This window comes from Ptychodera flava, unplaced genomic scaffold (assembly GCF_041260155.1).
Source record: "Ptychodera flava strain L36383 unplaced genomic scaffold, AS_Pfla_20210202 Scaffold_85__1_contigs__length_474606_pilon, whole genome shotgun sequence".
In the NCBI taxonomy this organism is placed as follows: domain Eukaryota; kingdom Metazoa; phylum Hemichordata; class Enteropneusta; family Ptychoderidae; genus Ptychodera; species Ptychodera flava.
The window spans coordinates 448631-474823 of NW_027248407.1; the positions used below are offsets into that span (position 1 = coordinate 448631).

The 26193-nt window shown below is 38.2% G+C and overlaps 1 protein-coding gene across 1 annotated transcript; it reads right to left on the minus strand.

Moving 5' to 3' along the window:
- Positions 1-2892: 2892 nt before the first annotated feature.
- Positions 2893-8448, minus strand: LOC139129018 (uncharacterized). The gene is made up of 5 exons (XM_070694696.1): positions 8162-8448; positions 6049-7446; positions 5070-5232; positions 4050-4229; positions 2893-3620 (listed from the first exon to the last, which is right to left on the minus strand). Exons 2-5 carry the CDS (start codon positions 6285-6287, stop codon positions 3354-3356), a joined length of 849 nt encoding a protein of 282 aa, XP_070550797.1. The 5' UTR covers positions 6288-7446; positions 8162-8448; the 3' UTR covers positions 2893-3353.
- Positions 8449-26193: the final 17745 nt, after the last annotated feature.

The following is a 26193-nucleotide window of genomic DNA, read 5'->3' on the forward strand; positions in this document are numbered from 1 at the left end:
AGGTGTGCTAAATCACAGTGGCTAAATCATGGAGGTAGAAAGTCTTTCTTTCTAGCTCCACGGCTATGTGGTACAAACAAGAAGTTGGTGTCAAGTGAGCCTGAAAGAGCGAAACCCAAGAAAGATGAGAAAAAGTTACAAGTGTTACTTTCATCCAATCACAGCTTGTTTTATTTTAACTCAATAGCGTCCATGTTTACATTAGCCGGTACCTGACCCTATATTTCCCCACGCCCTCTACCAGGGAAATGGGTCAGGGAACCAGACTAGGACAAAATCTGAGTTGAAGAATCGAAACGGACGCCATCTTGTTTCTCGGTCGGGGCACATTTTTTACGTTGTAAATGTTTCACTGTGTATTTCAATATGTTCTATAGTTATGAAGTTGACAGTGATGCACTTTTGCGGCTGTCGTGTATTTTTTGGTACGAAAGGCGCCTTCGATCGACTGAAGAATGATGGCCTCCGTATAGGCGATAAACACCGGTACCGGCAGGCATATCAGTTCTACTTAGCAAGTAATCCACTGGCCCGTATAGATGAGGGGCTCACGTAGGGGAGAACCACTTGATTTCGGGGGGGGGGGTATGGAGGATTTTGAGAAAAAAAAATTGTCACCAGGTGAAATAAAAGAACAAAATTAAGCCTGTATTGGCTTGAGAAAAAAAATTCTCATAAAAGAGAGAAATAAAAAAGGAATTGTCACAATGCAGTTGAAATGAGCAAAATTTTGGAAACTTCATTCTCATGTATTCTTTTCAGGCATGCTGCCATAGGCAGCGCAAATGTTTTTACCACAAGCAATTCTTATGTGTTTTTTTCCAGCACTTATGTTATAAGCATTCGATGTTTTCCTTCCCTTTTCTGACCCAAGAAATATTTCAGGATTTCTGTTGCAATATCTCAATGGTATAGGCAATATCTAGATGGGACTATTTGAATTCTGTGAATTGTGAAATTTAAAACACAAGACAGGAGTCAATAAACTAGTGTTAAAACCATACATTATTCTCTCAATATAAATATGTTAGAAAGATTACAAGTTGACAATGAAAAATTGAGGAACAACACAAATATAATGAAATACAATGTGTGAGCCTTGTTTCTCTGACGACAAAAGATAACATCTCCCCTGAGAACTTAAAAGGAATTGACTGTTTTAAAGAAAAGCAGGTATAGTACTGATCTTAGTTGATTTGCCAAAAAAATGTTCTACAATTTAAAGTTGTATATATACTAGACTTTCCAATTTGTTTTCATTTGTTGGAATGTAAAATGAATACATAAAACCATCCTGTGATATGTGAAACACTGGCTTAAATTTGAAAAATTGCACTGCTACTCCATTTGAAAAAAATTGATGCAGGTCTGACAGTAGAAATAAAAAAATGCTGTCTCTCTGACAAAAAAGTTACCATACCCACTTCCTGCGTACCCCGAAATCAAATGGTCTCCCCTTAATATGCGCATGCGCATGTAACAAGCTAGCGTTTGTTTGCAATGACTTTGAAAAATCAAACCGACGCCATCTTGTTTCTCGCGTCTGGTGCGAATTGTGACGTTTTACAGTTTTTAGCGTGTATTTGATGATGTTTTGTAAATATGAAGTTCGCAGTGATGGTACTTTTGTTGCTGTCATGTATTTTTTCGCACGAAACGCTCCTTCGATAGACTGAAGAATGATGGCCTCCGTACTCGGTACTCCCCAGTACCGGCGAATCCATTGCGCTATATTTCAACTTTAGCGAGGCAATCCCACCGGCGGCACGTACTAATAGCTAGGTGAGAGCGAGGGAACGCTCTGTCCTTCTACCTCCATGTCATAACAAACTAGCGTCGTTTTATATATGTTGATGTACTGTCCTTTCGACACAGTGATAACTTTTAGTTTTCTGTTTCTTATTTTGGATAATTTTGACCGTTGTGCATTGATTTTGACATCATCGTTGACTTCGATCGCTAAAGACAGTGTGTGCTTATGTTGACCGATTTACTAAGGAAGTACGCGCACTTCAGAATCACGGCATAATCAGACATGGTAATTTGGCATGATCATCAGATCATACGTGATCCGAGATTGCACCTTAGCAAGGTCACGATATTTAATGTTGTTTGTTTCACTGTCGTTTAATACCTATATTTCCAATAAAAGACCATTAGAATTTCCACCTGGCTACTTTGATATCGTTCACTGGCATGCATTTAGTTGTCAACATCACTATGCTTGAATGTAGTAGACTTACTATGAATATATCGACTGTCACTGCATATTGCATATGTGTGCAAGTCACTCCATATCATATCAAAAATGTAGTATTGCGACGTTTGAGCTGCCAGAAGCCAGAATTTACAGTTTACGAGCAAATTATCTTACATGTAAAACTCAGTTCTACTGTGAACAAAATGCAAGCTATGTTGTATAACTATCGTGAATAGCATAATATTTTGTACCTATCACCGTGTCAGAAAATAAGAAGGAAACAACCAGTCAGACAAACTGTGGTCAGGATGATACTGTCCAATTTTAATATTTGTCGCTTGGCACACACCAGATATTCATGACTGTAAAACAACATTTCCATTATAATTGTATATTCAGTTTTTATATTTAGTTTGCTTTTCACCATATTGTATGTCCTTCCCTGCACTACATAATTCAAAAAATTAAATATTGTTTTTGGCCTATACATACTTGAGGGGTAAGCTTATTTAATCTCATACATTGAGATGCACTGTTGACCTACAGAGTCCTAACTTTTTTATCATTGTATTGTAGTGGAAATATGTTTACTGGGACGTTTGTCTCATCTTTTCTCAGATTGTAAAGCTCCCTGATAAGAATGGAATGGTTCATGTCTTTTCTTGCATACAATAAAATAAAGCATAAAAGTACTTCTACCACTGTACAAATATTTATTTTTTTAAAATTATATCAGTATCTAACATTAAGTACAACATTTCTCAAAGGCAATGAGAAAGTAGACTTCTTTATTATTTCACAAATCATCTCTTTCTACCTGATAAACTGTGGCTTTTTATTATTCTTGTTACAAACAATTGCCTAGAACATGAAACTGCAGTAGCATCCAATATAGGCCTACAATGTCTTTATATTTGAAAAAAAATTACTAAAAGTGAATGAAGTCCAGGCAATGTTCACAAGCAGAATAGTAGACAGTTAAACATGGAATAGAAAGTAACCAGAGAAATTGCACTTAAGACTTAAAACAAAGGAAGTTGTCAAAGTTACAGCATAGCTTAGAGTTGCAGCTGATGACCTCAAACTGTTTCTGTTTTCAATCTTCTTTGCAAATTTAAAAATTTTGTGAGTTTTCTACACAAAATGTTAGTGTCTATTGACTGGATGTCAGCCGTGTAGTTCTCTGTTTGTTCACTTCTCGTATAAAGCGTGTACCAAGTTGTGACGTTCCAGGTTCAGTATTGCAGCACAATTCTGTAACAGTTCTCTTTGAGATCACATAAGGCAATGGCAACAAAGACAGCCTTCGTTCTCGGGGTATGTATCTGTCATACATCTCTGTCAGGTGCCTGAGTTTTTCTGATGTCAGTTGACGGTTGCAGATAGTCTCTGCAGGCAAACCTTGCACAGAGTCTTTCACCTGTCAAAAAGTGAAAAACAAACTTTTGAAATTACTACTGTAAACATTTAGCAATCTTATTTGGGATAAAAGACAAACTGGAATGGGATAACAGGATGCAACCTCCACATATCAATGTTTATGGTTTTATATGTCCTAACATACCACTAGTTTAAGAACATCCATTGATTATGAGGCTTCAAAACATGTAGCTATGGGGGAGACAGGTTATAGATGTGCAATGTTTCTCTCATGTGAGTCATCCTTTGACAGTACATTTACTATTTACTACAGCTGATGGAACATACCAGTTCAGATCAGAGGATGCTACTGCTTTGTATTCTTCTGCAGATGAATTATTCAACTATTCCATTGACACAAAATGGAAACAAACAACATACACGATACACTGATGTGTTTCTGGTGTTCATGGTATATATGAATACTTACATTGAGTGTCACTTCCTTCCAGTCACCAGAATCCAAATTCTCTCTGACCAAAATAGCCACTGAGTTCTGTCTACGTTCAGCTCTAAAGTCATGATATTTGGTTATGCCATGCAAGACATATCTGCCATACTTGGATTCAAGGGACTTTCTCCAGTCCATGAAATCATTTTGTACTGTGACCTGAAGAACAGAAATATATTTCCAGCAGTGAGACTCACACATTGACCACTTTGATATTTTTCATTTGTGCTCCTTTTTAGTAAGTGAGTACATGGGTCATCGTACATGGTTAAGGCTGGGGAATGTGACCCATGCCTCACTCATTACACACAGTTCAGATAGATGAGATAATGTAAGTTCAAATTTTTCAAGATGTGACTAGACAGTCATCTTACTGCTATGTTACCCCACATGAAGGTCATACCATTTATTTATAAGGAAACCTACACCATATTGAGGGACAACATCAGAATCTCATTATTTAAAGCTCCTACACTTCTTTCAAAATATTTTTTTTTCAATACCACATCAAAAATTTTTGGAATATTAAAAATTGTATGTCACAGTGAAAATATGATTTATATTTTCACTAGGTGGAAATATTGGCTCTTATCTTCACTGTAAGAATAATAGCAGAGTGGCAATACAGACCCTTGTGTATGATAATACCTAATATGCACTTGAGCCATAAGTGGATTAGGATGCGCTCACTATTTTAGAAACACCTGACATCACTTCTTAGCATTTTTGCCAGAGGTCCATATATCTTCTTACGCGGATTTGACTTTGTTTTATGTACCGGTACTTTACTGTCTGTTCTATGCTGTTTTGTGTCTGTGTTTGTACAAAATGACCATGTATTAACGGATTTTGACCTATGATTATCGAATTCTGGATGGGTATGAGTGCGAGTATTTTGGTTGGTATGCACAAAACAATGTAATGAATTGTATTTTCAACAATTTTATTACACTGTTGTTATGTACCTGTTGCATTAATACATGCATGTTGATTACAAACCTGAGATTGGCTGTATATTGATGCAACATCAGCTAGTTCATCCATGGTGAATACATCGGTTTTTTTCATTGAGGAAGCAATAGACGCAAACACCCAATCCGGCATGGACTTAGTATGCCCAACAACCATAAAACAAACCCTGATATACTGCAGGGTTTGGTGCCTGTAAAAATAGAATAAAATGGAATTACTATGTTTCCTCTGAAAGAACTTGCTTGATAAGCTCATGTTTGAAAGTCACCAGTTGTATGATTAATAATTAATACCAAATTAGCACAGCAGTACATTTAAAGGGGAAGTTCACCAAGGTTGGCTTTTACATATGTGTTAGCATTTGGTCAGTTATTCAGGACAATGCCATACCCATCGAGTTGTTTATTCAGAGGAAAAATGTGCCAAGCTTGGCACTTTGATCACATGATCAGCAGGGACCATTTTCCAATGAGTATGGTAAATGGTCCCTGCTGATCATGTGATCAAAGTGCCAAGCTTGGCACATTTTTTCTCTGAATAAACAACTCGATGGTATGGCATTGTCCTGTTATTAAAAACTAACCAACTCCACAACTAGCACATATGTAAAATCAGCCTTGGTGAACTTTACCTTTATAGTTAAAGACATGTCAGTGCAATGATTTAAGTCACCAAATCAAGTCACATTCCACTTCAAGTGACATGTATAGATCATGTGCACTACTGGGCCTTTTCTTGCTACATTTTCTTAGCATATTTTTGCACAGTTTACATTTACAGCTTGAAACACACATTCTTATTGGGGAAAGTGATTGAGTGTACAGGTATGTGTGCTTGTGTGCTTGAGAATCTTATAGAATCTTATAAAATCCATCCAATCATTTCCATTGTGGCGTGACTGTGATTTGATTGTGAATGTGTGGATATTACATTCATCATAACACTGAGAAACTTGATATGTGATTTAATAACAGTAAGTATATATGGCAAGTCTGAGTATACTCACATGATAAGCATTTCATTCATCCAACATATTAACCATGAATTCTTATTAGTAGAAGGTGCACTATCCATAAATATGACAACTTTGGTTATCCATGATAGGTCCAATGCTGCAATGTGTTTGGTCAGTAATGAAAGGGTGTGGTTACTGTTCTTTGGACCAAGTTGCTCATCAAATATGTAAGTTGAAGCTTGGCCTGAATTATGTTGTATCAGGGATGCAATGTCAACAGAAAGTTTCATCTTGTAATATGCAGCTGCTGGTTGTGGTGATTGACCCAGTGAGGAAGTGTCCGGAGCATCATGTAGTCGTAACTGAAGATGGCAATATAGTTGGACTTTAACTCCAGTAGCTCAATTTCCTCTTCATACGATAAAGAGACTTCAAGTTCTAACTGTGAAATTCTGTCCTGGACTTCAAAGGCTGTGTTGCAGGCTGTTTTATAGAACTGTTGGGCAGCTGATGCTTTTCCTTTGTGTTCTTTCAGTAGACATTTTAGACTGTCTATTACTTGTTGTGAGTGTTGCCTTTCATTAGAAGTGATGTCCATCATCCGCTGCAATGCTGTTTTCTGAGCTGAGATCTGCTGACTAAGTTCCTTACAGGTATTGCAATAATCTGATTTATGAGGATGAATGGAATGTCTTGGTCTCTCATCATGGAGCCAGCGTTCTGCTGTAGTGCAGCCTACAGTTGCTCTATCTAGTTCAGTTTGTTGCATATTGAACACAGCAACTAATGATTGAGTCATTTTTTCTTCATAGTTGTTTTCTGACTTCTTTGGTATAGAGATGCGTGTGTATTGAGGCAAAAAATAATAAAGAGAACCAGAGCCCTCACTGTGTCTTCCTGTTGGCACTTTGTTAGCATCAACAAATGCTAGGAACTGTTCCTGAAGATCACTTTTCTTATGATTAGATGATTTACCCTGAAGACCATGTCTTGAAGCAAATTGGCGCACATCTACTTCATCATTCCCATCAACTGTTGACCACCAAGTGTCAAAGTTTTTGTCATCATCATCATAAGGCATTATGACCCATTCGTGAAGGTTCTCTTTTTCAACATCTTTCTTCCTAAGAGTCACAATGGGATTTAGAAACTCCTGTCTCTTAATTTCTCTCTGACGTTGCAGCCTGTGCCAGTGAATTTCCAAAGCGGACAGAATACACTGTTGGCAAAACAACAAGTTTCCTGCAGGATCAAACATATTTGCTCTAATCCATGTGTTCTCATCTCTGACATTTCTCCACTGTCTGACGTCAACCTTTTTTGGATCTGGATGACACTTCATGCGCTTCATCAGAGTTGAAGATTGATGTTTTATTGTGTGAAATGACACAGCTGCTTGGACAAGAATTGGTTCACATCTTGGGCAGATATCTCTTGATCTACTGCTACCTGTAAAAATGTTGTAAATACTTATTTTCAACATACATCAGATACAGTGATTTATTTGTATGCAGTAACAAAATTATTACTCGCTTTTGTTTCAATAAACAAATTGAAATGATACTTCTCAGTCATTATATAGAAAATATTTATACAAACAAGGAATTCAATGTTAACTAGCAATAAGCTTATGTAATTTTGTTGTTTCTTGTTGAGAAAGAAACCAACACCATTTTATCAAACAGGTGCTAAATCATTGCTTTGCACATGTTACTCAAGAAAATGTTAAGGGTTTACTGTAATATAAAGAAGACAGCTGTTAAAACAATATTATGTGCTTGAAAGACAAATCGCAAAATAAAATGAAAATACCAAATTACAACCAGCAAGCTTAGTAGGAGAGGCCTAATTATTTTACCACTGAATCGTTTGAGAACAACTGACTGACATGTCACTGTCAGCATTATCTGTGACAAACACCTGAATCAATAATACTGAATTTGAATGGTGAGACTACAAAAAGACATATCGTTGATGATTAGCCACCAAAAAAATAATTGGCCAGGCTACATGTAAATTCATAAACTCTGAACTTGAAAGATGCATACCTGAAACACTAGTGATCCCTGTACCCCTATTATATGCCATACGGTGGCAATGCCGTATTTTCGCTCTAAAAGTGCCACTTGTACGGATGATCAGACTAAAATAGTACGATTCTTACCTTCAGATTTGTTTTCAGTATCGTCAAAACTCTGTTGGCGGTCGTAGTCTCAGGCTGACAACTGTCGATGTCTGATATTAATTTGGAACTGAGGCGATAAGCTCGCTGTGATTTACCAAGCAAGAATGCTCCAAGTTGATCGGGAGATTCTGTTAGCGATTCTGGGGTGTATGTTGGGTCTTGACTCGACCCTTCGCTAGGTTCAAGACTACTTCCTTGGCTTTCGTGATTCATTGTTTACAAAGATCGCAGATCAGCTGAGCAATTATGAAAATGGCGCCCTTTGACTTCCAGTAGTCACGTGTCAAGGTTCACAGATCGTGCTCTCTGAGTCTCTCTCTCTCTCTGAATAAGATCGTGACTAATAAAGGCATCGATGCTAAAAGGCATAAATATTAGGTTACAACTTATTTGTATTTTGTTTCATGAAAATTTGATCAAATTTGAAATAGAGTTCTCGCTTCCGATCTAGAGGTCAAAGTTAACATGTCAGCTGTGGTCAGGTGATAAAAACGGAGCTCGGTCCATAATACGGTGCAGTGCAGTGTTACCGGCGGCAAATTTCACATCGTACCTTTCAAATTAGATGACTTCCTACACTTATAAAGAAGTCATAATTTTGGAGTACAAGTAAACTGGTGGTCGACAACTTTACTTCTGATATTTATTTCTTTTACATGACGGAATTAACCAAACTACAGAGACAATATGACAACTTTGCTAGGGAAACTATTCGCTCACCGCAATCGAGTCTGTGCAATCTGCACACACAGTGTGATTGCGCGTCGTACACTCTGCGTTTATCCTTTGTTTTTTTCAATTCTATAATGTTACAATTATTCGCGATTTCTACTGGGGGTGACCCATGTGGTCCTTCACACTGAACTTGAACGCAGACATTGACAACATCCTTGCAGATCGGACATTCAAGATCAACTGAAATGGGACTGCAAAATCTCCCTGTGTGAAAACCATGTGAACCTTGGTATTTTTCATAGACCGTTCTCTGACAGCATTGCAGAGCTCTTGTGTAAGGTGCTCTTGTTGTAATGTTGCCTCTGTTGACTCTGCTGCTTTTGATTTTTCTGTATCAGTTGGTGGCAAGTTTCTCGCACCCCCTCTCTTTTTCTTCCTTTTTCTGCCAGCCTTAGTAAGTGATACACACACAGTACACTGGTCTATCCTGGATGTTTCTCCCATGTAAAACAAATACGGCTTGATTGATAAGGCTTACCGAATTTCCTGCACTGTTTACCATAGTCAAGAGACCGTTTGCAATCTTTGCACAACAACTTTGGATGAACATCAGAGACATCAACAGAAAAACACCAGAAAACATCCTACACCAGCTCTGCCACCTCATAAACTGGGCCATCAAATTTCTCAGCACAGATTCGACATCGTGACGAAATTAACTTTTGGTGAAAATCAAAATCTCTCTCCATCTTTTCACCGGACATGAACGAACGACAAAACTGTGTTTGACGCCACTAGACACGAATGAACGACAGAATTATATTTGCCACCGGTGCTGAAACCGACGCTGTGACCATAGAAACAACATACATTTCACTCAACACAGATTCGTCACGCTCTCAAAATCAACCAATGCGCAAGAAAATCAGCCATTCCGCAAACACTTCACATATCCGGACGAACACTCAAGATAAACGACTCAAAGAATAAATTTGTTTTACGTTTCAAAAAATTGATTATTATTGCGAAATCGAGAAGAGAATTACAAGTCACGCCAAACCTCACCTTCAAAATGTCCGTCATGCTGTACAATACTAGTATGACTACTGGCGGCAAAGTGAAAAACCGAGGCCTAGTCGGGCCTAGCCGGGCCCAGTCGGGCCCTCTAGGTTGGCGATCTAAAATTTAAAGCGAATTCATGTGTGCTCGTGTTCCCTCTTCAGTAGATCGCCCGGCTACACGGTTACACACGTAAACATATCAATGCGCCTATCTCAACGTATCCCATATGCTTTTAGCCCGCTTTTAGGCATGTCTGAGTTTACAGTTGTACTGTCTAAAATGGGCGGAGAATGGCAGGGAAAAACATTAACCCAACATGTGCGATTAATTCTCAGAAATATCTTTTTTATTTGACAGAAAACTAATCTGTATGCGTAAATACTTCACATTCGGCACACAACACGATATGAAGAAGACGGTAACAAGTGAGAACGGCCCCGCGCGCCGAGAAAAACCCCACGCTACGTACGTTCGAGAAAACGGTCCCGGGACATAGAGCATGTCGAGCACACGTGATTGTCGCGATACGAAGTCTGCTTGTGCCCGGAAGAGAATTACCGTAAAAACCGTATCAATTTGACAACCCTTTTACGACCACCCAATTTTTTTCTCAAAACATAATTTTATTTTGCCCCTATCAATTCGACCACCGACGGAAACTGTGACTTTCTCAATCCCTATTAATTCGACTGAATGACATAGCTTTCAAAACAATTCCTTCAGTTAGTGAATGAACGACATTTCAAGACATCGAAAACAACAGCGTTGCGATTATACTCTTTCTGTGTGTAAATCAATATTTCTTCCTAATTTGACAGATATTATGTTCTAAACCACATGTTGCTTGTTCCTAAAACGCGTAGACAGATGTGCCCCGTGCACTAAAAAGGACAAGTTGGCGATATCTTTTGCGAAACGCTAAAAATTGCTGAAGAAAAATTGGTATGTTACATGTCAACAAGTACGGCCGACGCCGCCCCGTGCGTTCTTACCGACTGGGAACAGACTAATATTTTCAAATGCAAATGGGGACAGTGTCAAGGAAAGACGACGACTTATTTTTTCAAGCTGAAGAAAACGCTCTTTCTGGTTGTGTTAATGAATCAATCGAATGTTTTTGTTCTCAATTAATAAATCATAGACAATCTCGATTCTCTTCATTATTCTATTATAATTTCACCTACGGTATATAATATCCAACCTCCTGTGACTGGTTCCTTCTAAACGTTAACATACCTTGTGCACGAAAAGAGATGTTGTATCTTATGCGAAACAATGAAACTAACTGAAGAAATAACCATGTATCAGTCAGTACGGCAGGCGAAACCCGGAGGCCAATCATACCAATTAGGGACAGAGTAGATCGAAACGCAGGGCTGTTATTAAAGGAAAGGCAGTGACTTATTTTTAAAGCTGAATAAATATTGTCTTTGGTTGTGTAAGTCTGTCGATGGAAATACAGTTCCCAGTTGATTAATCGTGGAAGTCTCGTTCTCCCTTTATAGTTCGATATTTACTGACTCGTTCCTTCTCATTTTTGTCAATGGATGAAAGCATTTTCGTCGTCCATATTCAATCTTACTTTGAACAATGTTATATTCTGACCTTTACTGCCATAAGTTTTGACCAACGTACAATGATGTGGCCTATGCGCCCAGTTCAAATGACAAGATGTTTTGCGAAATTGTGAAGAAATGTTTGAGCTAGGCCATGTTCTATGCATGGGGGCCCGGCAGACATCGATGTCACAGTCTTTCCGGACTGTTTACATATAGCTTAGGGGATGTCAAAGGAGATGAATCATGCAGTTAGTTGAACAAAACAAAACTTTTCGGACATCATATTTTTATACCAATTTTGTAAATGTCGGACTTTGGATTTGATTGAAAACCGGAATCACCTGATGTTTGCATTAAACACGGACGCACAATTCGAATAGTTTGTTGTGCCGCTACTGTCGGTCTCAGTCGTGATGTCTCTCCCATAAAATTTCAAAGCTAAAGGCCTACACTTGTCGTTTCGATGCGCAACGGTACACAGATGACCAGATATTGTATGTTCTTAAAATTAGTCAAAGCATTTTACGACTGTCTTTGACATCGTGTCTCCTGGTGCATGTCGTTGAACCTATGGCCGTGACCATTGTTTTACTGTAGACTGTAAACCCCTGCTCGTCCCCAGCAAAGGATTTTTTAAAACATTATGCTGTACATCCTTGAACACTGTGTGCATAAGCCCCTAAACCTCGTTTAATTCTATTATGGAAAGGTAAGTAACTTTAAGAATAAAGGGTCGTTACAGTTGCTAAAATAGGGAGAAAAACAGAACGTTTTTCCAGTAGCTTTATAGTTCTGTGCTTTCCGTCCCCGCCACTAGAATAGAATGTAGTCCCATTCCCGAGCGCTATCGTTTTAAAACACGTCCACGATGTGCTGTTGATTTTCATTTTTTCGTTGTGCAATTTCATTCGTTTGAAGCAATTATCCTTTCATTTGACTGCTCTGTGGGACTCTTCTGGAAATGTGTTTTGGATAAAAACAACTCTACAATGAAAGACATAAACTTCAACGGTGATAGGCATACAATATCGGTTCGATGTGCGAAGGTACACAGATTACAAGTTATTTTAGAAGTTCTCAAAACTAGTAAAAACAATTCTGCGCGCCACTCATTGATAGTGTCTCCTTGTGTGAACGTCCTTGAATCCGTGGCCGCGTCCATTATTTATGTGTTTCGACGGTTGATGATTGGTAGGTTAATGTATCCAAATTTGAAGACTGAACACTATTATGTGATCGATTGTTGGCATGGTTAGGTAATAGACGGTGTAGAGGCGAAACAGCGATAGTCCACGGGCCAAGGGAGCTGTAGCAGGAGCAGTACATCGCATGCTTTCTTACAATGAACGAACCGTCGGTTCCATAGCTACTACGTGAAATCCGGCCTCACCGATGTCCCTGTCCTGATTCGGAGAGCAACTTTCAAACTGCGAGTTTCGGTTCAGATGGCCGATTTTTTCATATTCAAAAGGCTTATTGATTACAGAGAACGCCTTTCTTGATTTTACATGTAGTTGTAATTATCACATGAGTGCAATTGAAAATTCAAAGCCAAATAGCCAGCGGGGAGAAAATTCGACGACTCGGTCTCACCAGTGCTCGCAATGAAAGAAATTCGCAAAGTCTCCGAAGTCGGTATCATTGCTCCACCATGTTTATTGTTGGTTGTACGGCCAGTTTAAAAGTCATGGACTTTCTCCACAGAAAAATTCATATAAGTGCCATACCACGAAGTTCCCTATGCATTTCAATATGTCTATTTGGAAGCAAATGCGTCACAGACATCACCAGTTGCGAACTTTACCGGTTTTCGATACGAAAGATGCAATATATTATCAGCGTTGTTCACATTGTGTTTTGAGTCTGTATAACAGGAAAAAACTAACGATTGGAGTCACGACAGAGACCATGCCCGATACGGGAAATAGACATCAACTATTGCATTGAGCAGTGACCTGAAACTTCAAACTGATATTTAAATGTAGACAAAATAAAACATCGAAATGCCAGGAGAGAGAGAGAAAGAGAGAGAGAGAGAGAGGAGAGAGAGAGAGAGAGAGAGAGAGAGAGAGAGAGAGAGAGAGAGAGAGAGAGGTTGGTTTACGCTGTCGCGAACTGATTATAATCTTTCGGATGTATGAGGTCAGTATAAACACTACACAGACATCGAAAATGACATCTACTTTCCAGAAATTATAATAAGAGTAGAAAAAATCCAAAAGTTTTGGTTGAAGTAAATCTTCAGATGTTGGTTTCCCAACTTTGCAAAGTCAGACCATTCTTACAGAAAATGACCGTCAGAGACTTCTTTTAAAATATTATTTTCAACACCATGTTTCTTATGATCGGTGATGTCAATTTTTATTATTTTTACAAAATTTTAATGCATTAAACGCTCTTAGATTATCTTATCTGCCTGTCACGGAGTTGCAATATATTTCCAAAGGCTGGACCAAGATGTCAACCATCGTGTCGTCCATCGAGTGGCCGGTGGCAAAGTGTCACAGATCGCTCCGTCTGTAATCGCGGCCTCTTTGATTGTGATATGACACCCATGTGCTTTTTAGGTTTGAGGTTTTTTTTGTAACCTACAGTATAGACGAATTTGTCGACCCCACAAATTTAACAGTCAGCCCAGTCTCCACATAGCAAACATGTCTCGCGTACATTTCATTATCGTCGTTTCAATTAATTCGACCACTAAATTATTTCGGCAGTTTTCATTGCCTCTTAATTCGACGATTTCAAATCGTAATTATTTTTTTCTGGTCGAATTGATAGGGGTTTTTACGGTAATCAACCCTGCGCTCGCAGAGGCATGGCAGGCTGCGATCGATGCAAATTGCAAGTGGCTATTTCGCCTCACAAATTACAATAAGACAAATAATAGCAAAAAGCAAAATCGAACCTGCACAAACTATATTCTGTGTTCGGTGGTAAAAAAGTAATCATCATTGAGGGTACGTGAAATGCTTGATTTTGGCAGCGATCCCTGGCGTCGCGACAGGGCCAGCTGAGGCCACAATGTAGCTTTGCGAAACTCAGTCTCTCCGGGAATTCCAACGTGTTTGAATTCGCGCTAAATTTTAGATCGCCAACCTAGAGGGCCCGGCTAGGCCCGACTAGGCCCGATTAGGCCTGGGTTTTTTCACTTTGCCGACTACTGGCCGCGTATAATCGTGACTCTCGCTCATATTTGGCTCCATATTGTCGCTAGAACGTCTCAAACAGTAACTAATACATACATCCACTGGTATAGCATTCAAATCCGCGTAAAAATGCAACGAACACAATTACCGAAGGCAAAATACGGCGATCTACCGAGTTGATAAAAACAATGGAGCAAACTCACGTCACAACTCCACGCGCTATGCGAGATCTCGCTTAGCTTTGCCTGTTAGTTGCCTGTTAGTTTCCTCCACCTAAGTTGCCGTACAGCCTAGCTTAGAATGGCATGTGTATAATGTAATATGGTGGAGTGGTTCAGCAAGAAAAAGTTTTTCCCGACAGGATCGCAATACTTCTGCAAAACGTCCAATTCACCTTTGATTATCGTTTTCGTTCGTTTCGAGTCCTTGTTTGAAACCAGAGCATTCAGTTCTTTTCAGAAAGTAGGATTAACCGAGAAATTTCTCGACTATCGTTTTGCTCGGCCGCAGAAGACATCTTTGTCTACATTCCAGTTCAAGCATGCGCCAATGTTTTTTTTTGACGTCAGCGGCCATCATTTTTCGGAACTGATGCCTAGCAGGCAACAGTTCCGACAAACGATGCATGATGACGTCGTTTACTTGGATCAGCACAAAAGAACGCATCCCACGTGACTATCAATTGACGAATTAGAACGCAGACAGCGAATGAGGTGTGTTATAATACTGCCTGAAACCAATAATATAAAACCTCTAGATACTTGATTAATTATGTCTACTGAAAGTACGATTAGATATTTCAGAATAAATTTCAAAGAAACTATTAAAAAACGGTAAAAGTCACATTCTGCAGGTACTACAAATACCATACTTTTAGGCAGCAAGTTATGACAAACTGAAGGGGTCATTCTCTAAGGAAACTTAACGTGCAAATTCCTGTCTTTCTGTTTGGAAAAAATCAATATCATTTTGTTTCACAAAACAGGTGCAACTGGTCTCCCTACTTTTCATTACATTATTCTATATGGCTGAAGACACAATCAGTGGAAATTTTTTTCAAAATGCTATCTCCTCTCTCAATCAAGCATACTTTTCTAAATCTTTTAAAATGGGAATCCAGACGAATGGTGTCCTCACAAGTACGGTTTGAGAATTTAAAAAACTAATCTGTGAATTTGTGTACACATGGGAAACACAGTAGATTTCAAGGAGGAGTTTCCGTGTGTACAAATCATGATGAATTATGGGAAATCTTCAGTACTGTGCGCTGGCAAGCTTACTGTTTTGTCGCACCAGAACGAACTAGTTTGTCGCACTGTAGCTACTCCGTAATTGCATATTGTTTTTTCTGCACCATAACAATCTAACAAGGGTACAATTTTGTCGCACCAAACATGCTCATTGCATATGGTATTTTCCCGCACCCTACATTTTTGCAACAAACTGTGTGCCATCAGAGCAGAGTTTGTCGTAGCTTAAAGTTGTATTTTTTTGCACAACGTCCGTACGTTGTAAGTTTTGTCGCACCGCAATGCGAGTATATGAAGTTTCCGTACCGGTTTCATATTACCAGCGTCTACGTTTATTAATGAGCGAGTAGAGATTTTGCGGCCGCAAAAGACGATACGATTGCGGGATGGGAGTTCAGTGCAGAATCGTTATCATAGAGTTTCTGGGTCCGTATGTTGATTATGAGCAGCAGGAGATTTCGCGTCCGCACGAGCTTTTGTTTTTTTCGCGCACTCGCAGTTATGCATTCGCCGCCAACGTTATCATTCGACATCTCACAAAGTGCCTCATAGATTGTTACCGCTGAGGCCAGTGTTGCTGATAGGTCAAGTTGCACAGTGTTAGAAATGTTGACGCTGACTGATATTTTGTGGTCGCAACATAATGTGGTTTGAGTTGTTGTTCTCGCATTTGAAGTTGAGGGAGGTATGTTATGTTGTAGCCGGGAGGTATTTTTTTCGTATATTTCGACGGAAAACCTTTTTGTTTTCGACCTATGCATTGTAAAAGGGGAAAGAGTTTTCGCCGAGGGGTCCCCAACGGCTTTCCATAAGGTAGATCGCGTAAAGATTCCGAAGTCGTGGAGGTGGATCCCTGGTCCGATTTACAGAGTGAAGTGTGATGCTTTCTATCACATTTGCGGTATTTTCCTTTGGACTTACAGTCGCTGACTCTGTGTTTCCCGAGACAATCGGAACACAGCCTGTTTTGTTTGACAATATCGTGTCGTTTCGAAGAATCGGTGACCACAGTGCAATCGTTCGGATAGTGTCGTCCTCGGCAAAAAGCGCAACTTTTCTTTCCGCTGAGTAGAGCGACGCATGGCTGGGTTAGTCGCGGTACTTGAGTAAAGGCGGTGGTACTAGGCATTGAAGCCTGAATTGATTCGTCCAATTCAGCAGCACGATTGTTGGAAGACATTATCCTTATCTCGCGTTTGAGAGCCTCGCGAAATTGTTTGAACGTGTGAAATAGTTCATCTTCTGATGGACGTTGAAGCATCGTCAGCAGATTTGACGGAAGTTTTTCCAACACTATGACTAAGATTACCCATTCGACTCTTTCTTGTGGAACGTCTAAGTGTTCAAGATGGTGAACATACGTTTCTAACATATTGTGAAATGCGGTCAAACTTTCGACAGCGTAAGCGGGGTTTTCCAATTTGTGAAAAAGCTTTGATGTAAGCTCTGTGTATTTCTTCTTGTCTGCCATATTTATCATGTAAAAGTTCTATCGCATCAGCGTAACTTTCGTTTGTTGATCGCAGTCCATGTATTACTGCCGCGGGAGGACTGAAGAGGTTTGCTCTCAAATACCGAAGTCGTTTGTAGTCATTTAGCGTGGCGTCTCCATGTATGAGAGACCTGAAGTTATCAAAAAAGCTTGTCCGTTTCATGATTTCACCGTCGATTTTTTCAAGAGTTAGTTTCGGCAGATGATTTCCTTTGTGTCTATTAGCGGTGTAGAACTTGGCGCCGGCGACGATTCGAAGTCGACGATACATTCGAACTAGTCGGCTCGTCAGTATGTTTTCCAATAAATTGTCTATAAAGTCACTTACTGCTGATGTGATCTTCATATTCGTTTGTTTCAAACTGTTCTTGAAACTTTTCGTTGTTGTTTTTGATGTGTGAAGAAATTTCATCGTCCAGTTTCTTGATGATTTCTAGCTTGTTCGAGTTGTTGTGGGTGACTTTGAAATGGCTTCAATTTCTTCTCGTGTAGGGTTTTCCTTGGAGGTTATGTTTTCCGCTTGCGTCAGAAGTGTTGTTATCCTATCGCGTCTTCCATTTCTTTGGTATTCCAGCTCTGCAGATTCCTTGGATCTGGAGGACCCAGAGGAGTTTCCGTTTCTTGGCATCGTTGAAAGTATGCTGCAGGCTGTAGTAGGTAATCTCGCAATCCTGGTCTCGGCACCAGAAATTATGTGTGGAATATGACCAGTCTGAGTAAGCAGTCGGGAGACGAAGTCGTCTAATAAATGACTACTTTATTCTATACTAATAATAGACAGTGGCTAATACAGTGAAGCATAAAACTTGGTGAGAGACCGTACATAGAGTGCAGTGACGTGAAGTGTCTCTGTTGAGGGTGGAAAAGTCTCTGATTAGGGAAGGCAAGATTCCCGTACATAAAGCACTTTTGGCGAGAAAAGTGTCTATGAGTCACGAGAAAGGCACATGATTGATTATAGGTCTGTAATTCAGTAGTATTTTACATATATTTATAACTGTACAAAAACTGACAGGAAAAGATAATATACAATATTACTCTTTTAAAAACTTTGCATATCACTCAATTCTTTTCTCAATCTCGTAGCATGAAATACATAGACAGCTAAACATTGTAGAGTATTTGCACCATCTGTCATCAAGATTCGAATAAAATTTATTTTTGAAGGTGGATTTAAATACATTGCTGGGATATACTTGTGTCTCAGTCTTTCAAAAAGTGTACAAATCAAAAGAAAGTGGTATTCATTTTCAATTGTATTTCTATCACATAGTAACAAACTCGCTGTTCTCTATCAATGCCATGTTTACGGTCTGTCTCAATGCGTAGATAGTGTGAAGAACAACCTAGCCTAGCAAGTGATCGAATGTGAGCGGTAACTTTTACAGAAAATAACAGTTTTCAGGCTCTAGAGAAAACTTGATTTCTCTATAAATGATAGCTTATTTAGTGAATAAACTTCACTATACCATTTAATATACAGATATTCTTTGAACTTGTTTACAAGGTATCCATAAATCTATTTATATCTTCAATTTCCTGTATTTCCCATACATCTTGTAAATAAATATATCCAACAAATTTTTATGTGGCTTACCCAAGTTGGTATGATCTAATGCCAGTATATAGTAGAGCATATTGTAACATTTTCTGGGATATCTATTTTGTGGCATTTTAATCAGTTTTGTCCAGTATTTAATACACTTTTTTGCTGTATGCAAAATATACTGGGTACCGCCCTCTAGAAGGAATGCTATCAGAGTATCTATAGTAAGACACTCTACTAATAATGACGTAATACAAGAATATATTTCCTAACATTAGCTGTAAAGTTACTATGTTTACGATATTATTCATATTCACGGGCATCAAAACAAACCATTACTGTGTATTTGTGGGCAGTCACGTGGTTCAGCTCGACCAATTAAAACGCAATGGACAGGGCATGGTAATATAATGACGTATGGCCTTACGTACAATTATTCGTTATATGTGAAATGAGCTTAATATCAGTAAGCCATGCCTCAAAACGTAAAGCAGAGTAAGGTTATTGGACAGTTTTGGCAGTTTTGAGTACCTTCACGATTACATAAAATTTGGTTTGGTAATTCTTGAGATATAGTCAATTGCACATCTTTTTCATTGAAACAAGTTGTGGTAGAATACAGAACCGTGAGATAGACAATTCTGAAGTAACTGTTACATACATGCTTTGTAGGCAAATTTCAACAAAATTAATTGATATCGCAGTGCGATTAAGGCTGCATTCACAAATACTGGTGAAGACGGCTGGAGGAATTCAGGGACGACTTGAATATATATTCTAAGGGTAGTTGAGGGGGGACTTGAAAGTTTTGTTCAGGGTATAAGTGCCTGAAAATGTTTTGTTCCCTATATATTTTTTACAAATCCTAGTTTGTTAGGTACTTCAATGAACCAGATATGAACTGAACGGTGCTCACGTGGTTTACAACAGGTTTATTACAAAGTATTGCTCTTCACGGAACAATCAGATATCTGTCAGATCATTATATGTTTTATCAACTTTCGCACAGTACTATCGGAATTAAAAGACTAATATCTTAATTTCATAAAATATGCAAATGAGCTGTTTATTAACTTGACACTGCTCAATCCTTCATGGGAAAATTAGATTTCTATTAGATAAACATCTGTAGCACGTTTCATAAAATTTAATGCTGAACTTACAGAGTTATATCAACAATTACAAACGTCCTTAAAATATGCAAATGAATCCAAAAAAAACTTGACACTGCACAGCGCTTCAGAGTTATATCACTAATTGCAAAGTTCATTATATATGCAAATGAATCCTTAATTAAGTTCACACTACTAAATGCTTCACAACACAGTCAGATATCTGTCTGATGAGTATCTGCCGCAGATTTTATCAATTTTGGTGCAGTCATTTCAGAGTTATATGACTAATTACAGAACTTCATTAAATATGCAAATGAGCTACTCATTAACTTGACACAGCACAGTACTTCACATGACAATTACATATTTATCACATCAATATATGTAGCTGGTTTCACCGAAGTTGGTGCCATAATTTCAGATTTATATCACTAATTTTCAAAGTTCATTAAATATGCAAATGAATCCTTATATAACTCAATCTACTAAATGCTTCACAACACAGTCAGATATCTCTTGGATCAGTATCTGCAGCAGATTTCATCTAATTTGGTGCAGTTGTATATGAGTTATATGACTAATTACAAAACTTCATTAAATATGCAAATGAGCTGTTTCTTAACTTGACACTGCTCAACACTTCTCAGTTCAATTAGATATCTCTCAGACCAATATTTGTAGCAGGTATCATCAAATGTGGTGTAGGAATTTCGGAGTTATATAACTAATTACAAAAGTTCATTAAATATGCAAAGGAGCAGATGCTTGACATGACACTCACAGTATCATCATAATGTTCTGAGATTGTCATCTGTGAAAAATTTCATGAAATTTTGTGCAGTATTTCTTGATATATGTCGACACTGTCATTACTGTCTCCAAAACTTGTATGAAAAAAGTAATTTTTATAACTTTATTGAAGGGCCTATGACATCACTTCCAAAGTTTTTAGGGTTTCCCCGTAAAAAAACTCAGCAAGGGGACCAGTCTATGGATTGTATATTGTGTCAGTTCGGAAAGATGTGCGCGAACGGCGAATTTGACTCCTTTTTCATGCCTGGTGATCAGGGTGCAACTTCGCATCCGAGCCAGGCAGTGGTATTTGTATATTGACCAAAAGGTACAATTGACATCGTCATTTGTTCCACGCTATTGACATGAAAGTATACTTAGAGGTCCTTGTATAAATTAGACCACAAACAAAGTCAGCTGTATAAACAGTACTCACAGACGCCCAGTAAACACTGGCAAGACAGCCAGCGTTTACACCGCGGTTTTAGCTGTAGAAGCTCTTTTTATTAAATAAGACAGTATCAGTCTTAGTTTGATCCTTTCACGGTTGATTTTATTTTTAGTGTTTCGGTTCAATGGGTAAAAATGCATCGCATGTTGTAGCTGCACTTCAGTAGCTGTGTTAGACGTCGATCTTTGACAGAATTATCATATTCTTGGAGCATAAGACAAATGATGCAATCAACCCATGTTCCCGTTCATTTTAGAGCAAACGAATCCTGCAAAAAGTGATGTGTTAGGCCTCTTTTCAGAACTTTTGGACGAATATTGCTCGTGATACCCTGTGGTTGGTGTTCAACATGGGGCACTTGTTTCTCCAATGGCCAAACTTCCCATGAGCAAAGCACGATTCTGATTGTTCTCTTATGTTTTGCCGCTGTAAGTTGCTGAGAAAATAATCTTTTTGTCCTCGTTTTGTAAGGAATCCATCGGAAATTGCCCGATATTACCCTTCTGGCGCGTTGCTTGGCCAAGTGCTCATATTTCTTTTTTTAGCTCTAGCTTAGGCCTTATAAATTCTGTTTTCGTCATCAGATCCTTCATTAGCTCGTGGGTCTCATATTCCTCCACCATAACACCTAAGATCAGATTTATTGGCCATTCGTACTAATGTATGTCAGAGACATAGTGTTTTATCATCTAATGCTACACTAGATATGAAATCAAACTATTTCTGCCCTTCATTGTTATTAAGGTAGTGACTCGGTTCGTGGACACATTTTTCAATCAAAAGTTTCACATAAAAAACGGGTCTCACACCCAGCATGTGGTAAATTTTCTGTTAGGTCTATATTTGAAGGAGGTAAAAAATTTGTTTAGTTGTCAAAACATGCATTCGTATGTTTGTTTAAGTCAAAAACGTGTGATTTTGAGTTTTTTGAATTAAAAAGTAAAGTAAGAAGTGGCAGCACCACTAAGTGATCTGTTAACGGCACTAGACAGCTGACTTTTAAAAATTCGCTTTTGTTTCTGCACAGTGATCCTTCAAAGTGTGAACTGTCGGATTTTCGCATAAATTAACGGCTTTTGTTCACGTTTGTCAAGTTATCGTCCCTTCAGGGGGTTATCACGAATCTAAAACACTGTTTTTCCAGTCTAATCATGAAGTGTCAGCATGCGAAGATTTGGGGAAATCCGCCCACGCGTCGCCGACTAACACTCATTTGAAGGTGCGCATACATAGCAACAATCGGAACTTAGTAAATCGACGATTTGTGTAAACGTCCCATTTTTCAAACAAAATCGCCGAAAAAGTCAGATTTTCGTGCGTTAAAAAATTCATTCAATCTGGGTCTAGCTTAAATATTCGGCATCAGATTGGGGGATTTCAGACAAGTCCTGAACACTAGTTCGCCTAAAAATGATGAAAATTCTGCGTAGAAACGTGAGGCTGGTCAGCGTAAGCGGTGGGTACTATTTACACGATAAACACTAGAAGATAATTCAGGGCATAATCTGTTTGTCAAATACGTATCTAGCTTATTATTATATTAACTGTACACCGTTTGGTAATGGTTAGAGTCTGGTTACAAGACTAGAAAGTTTTAAAAAATACAGCCGGAATGGTTTACAGGTCTGCGTTCTGCCAACGACGCGCGTTCGCTTGCTCACAAGCACTCGACTTCCGGTCTCATAGCCCGTAATTTATGCACGTACCAAGTGTGAAATGGTTGTCAAGTTCATTTTAGCACAGATTTTTGTGCCTATAGTACAGGACGTCACTTGCTTGCTTGCTTTTAAAGATGAGACGACCAACTCTCGATACTCTAAAAAATTCTATAGTTGAGAAGTTCAAGGAATGCGAGTAAGTCGCACTTGTTTTTGTAGTTTTCACATGTGATCTGCTGCAGTCTTTTTGCTCCCCATCAGGAATGATACCGGGTTTTTCGTGCGTTATTTTGCTTTCGACTGTGACATGTACTATTATTATTTCAGTTTTCTCTCTTCTCTCTCTCTGTCTCTGTCTCTCTGTCTCTGTCTGTCTGTCTGTCTGTCTGTCTGTCTGTCTGTCTGTCTGTCTGTCTGTCTCTCTCTCTCTCTCTCTCTCTCTCTCTCTCTCTCTCTCTCTCTCTCTCTCTCTCTCTCTCTCCTCTCTCTCTCTCTCTCTCTCTCTCTCTCTCTCTCTCTCTCTCTCTCTCTCTCTCTCTCTCTCTCTGCAATAGCATGTAAGTATACCAAAAGGAGTTTAGGTTGACAAAAATTGTAGTCGGTCCAGAATAAAATAAAACAATATCCTTTCAAAATATTAATGAGTATTAAACGTTTTCTTTTCTGACCGGAAATGCCAATTAGTTTCACCAGCTAATGTTACACGAGATATGAAGTTTAATTCTTTCTGCCCTTCATGATATATAGTAGTGTTTCTGTTAAAGTAAAAAGTCCATCTCACTTTTTAGGCATTTATTTAAAAAAGGCAAAATAGACAGTAGAAAGACAGGACTTTGCTAATGAAAAAACACCTTGCTTAACAACAGTGTGATTTGGGAATGCCAATTAGTTTCATCATCTACTGCTATACTTGATATAAAATTAGACTTTATCTGCCCTTCATTGATATTTAGTAGTGATTCTGTTCAAGTAAAATGTTCAGCTCATTTTTGAGGCATTCATTTTGAAAAAGGGCGAAATACACGATAAAAAGACAGGACTTTGCGAATGAAAAATACACCTTGCTATTCAACAGTTTGATTTAATTTTCTTTGATAAAATATATTTCAATTCTCTCTCTCTCATTCTCCTTCTCTTCTCTCTCTCTCTCTTCTCTCTCTCTCTCTCTCTCTCTCTCTCTCTCTCTCTCTCTCTCTCTCTCTCTCTCTCTCTTCTCTCTCTCTCTCTCTCTCTCTCTCTCTCTCTCTCTCTCTATAGGTTGTAAGTATACCCAAAAGGAGTGTAGGTTGACGATACTTGAACTCGGACCAGACTAAAGTGAAGCAATATCCTTTCAAAATATTAATGTTTATTAAAAGTTTTCTTTTCTAACGGGGAATGCAAATTAGTCTCATCATTTAATGCTATATTAGATATCAAATTAGACTGTATATGCCCTTTATTGATATTGAGCAGTGATTCTGTTCAAGTACAAAGTTCATCTCATTTTTGAGTCTTTTATTTAAGAAAGGCGAAATACACAATACAAAGATAAGACTTTGCGAATGAAAATACATTTTCTTTGCAAAAGTGTTAATTAATTTTGTTTGAGGAAACATTTCATTTATCTCTCTCTCCCACTGTGCTTTTTCCCCTCTCTCTCTCTCTCTCTAATATAGGCTGTAAGTATACCCAAAAGAGTTTAGGTTAACGATACTTGTAGTCGGACCAGACTTATATAAAACAATATCCTCTCAAAATATTAATGTTTATTAAAAGGTTTCTTTTCTAAAGGGAATGCCAATTAGTTTCATTATCTTATGCTGTACTAGATATGAAATTAGACTTTATCTGCCCTTTATTGATATTTAGTAGTGATTCTGTTCATTTTCAAAGTTCATCTCATTTGTTAGGCATTTATTTGAAAAAGTCGAAGTACACAATACAAAGACGTGACTTTGTTAATGAAAATACAACTTGCTTTACAACTGCATAATAGCAGTTGAAACAGGCTCAAAAAAGCAATATAATATAAAAATATTAATGTTTATTAAAAGTTATTATTTTTAACGTGGAATGCCAATATTTTTCATTATCCAATGCAATAGTAGATATGAAATTAGACTGTATCTGCCCTTCAGTGATATTAAGTAGTGATTCTGTTCGAGTGCAAAGATAATATCATTTTTGAGGCATTTATTTAAAAATAGGCAAAATACACAATTCAATTCATTTCTCTCTCTCTGTCTCTCTGTCTCTGTCTCTCTGTCTCTCTCTCTCTCTGGCAATAGCATGTAAGTATGCCCAAAAGGAGTTTAGGTTGACGAAAATTGTAGTCGACCTAGGCTAAAATACTTTCAAAATATTAATGTTTATTTAAAATGTTCTTTTCTAACGGAGAATGCCAATTAGTTTCATCATCTAACGTATACTAGGTATAAAATTAGATTGTATGTGTCCTTCATTGATATTTAGAAGTAGGCATTTATTTAAAAAATGGCGAAATACACAATACAAAGACTGGACTTTAAAATGAAAAATACAACATACTTTACAACAACGTGATTTAATTTTGTATGAGGAATATATTTCAATTCTTTACTGTGACCAACTCTTTGGGTTGGAAGCAGTGGCCGACTGGTTTTGTGTGAGGCCTAGCAGCTAGGCGATGTTGCCGTGAGTGTGTGGGGGTTCGAATCCTTTGTGGGTTATAGTGTCATTTATATTTCTCTCTTTTTCTCTCCTCTCTGTCTGTCTGTGTGTCTGTCTGCGTGTCTGTGTGTCTTTCTGTTTGTTTGTTTGTCTGTCTGTCTGTCTGTCTGTCTGTCTGTCTGTCTGTCTGTCTGTCTCTCTGCTCTGTCTCTGCTCTGTCTCTGTCTCTGTCTCTGTCTCTCTCTCTCGTCTCTCTCTCTCTCTGTCTCTCTCTCTCTCTCTCTATTGTGGAATAGTTTGTAAGTACATAGGTTGACGATAATTGTACACGGACCAGGCTATAATAAAGCATATTCTTTCAAAATATTAATGTTTATTTAAAGTTTTCTTTTCTGTATATGCCCTTCATTAATATTTAGCAGTGAATCTGTTCAAGTACAAAGTTTATCTCATTTTGAGTCTTTTATTTAGAAAAAGGCGAAATACGCAATACAAAGAGAACACTCTGCAAATGAAGATACAATTTTTTTTACAACAGTGGGATTTAAATTTCTTTGAGAAAACATTTCATTTATCTCTCTCTCACTCTCCTTCTCCCTCTGTCTGTCTGTCTGTCTGTCTGTCTGTCTGT

Coding starts and splice junctions, on each gene's coding strand:
- LOC139129018 (XM_070694696.1), bottom strand. CDS start 6,287: ATGAAACTTTCTGTTGACATTGCATCCCTGATACAACATAATTCAGGC. Junction 5,233..6,048: donor ATGAATGAAATGCTTATCAT/GTGAGTATACTC, acceptor CTATTTTTACAG/GCACCAAACCCTGCAGTATA. Junction 3,621..4,049: donor GGAAGGAAGTGACACTCAAT/GTAAGTATTCAT, acceptor ACTTTTTGACAG/GTGAAAGACTCTGTGCAAGG.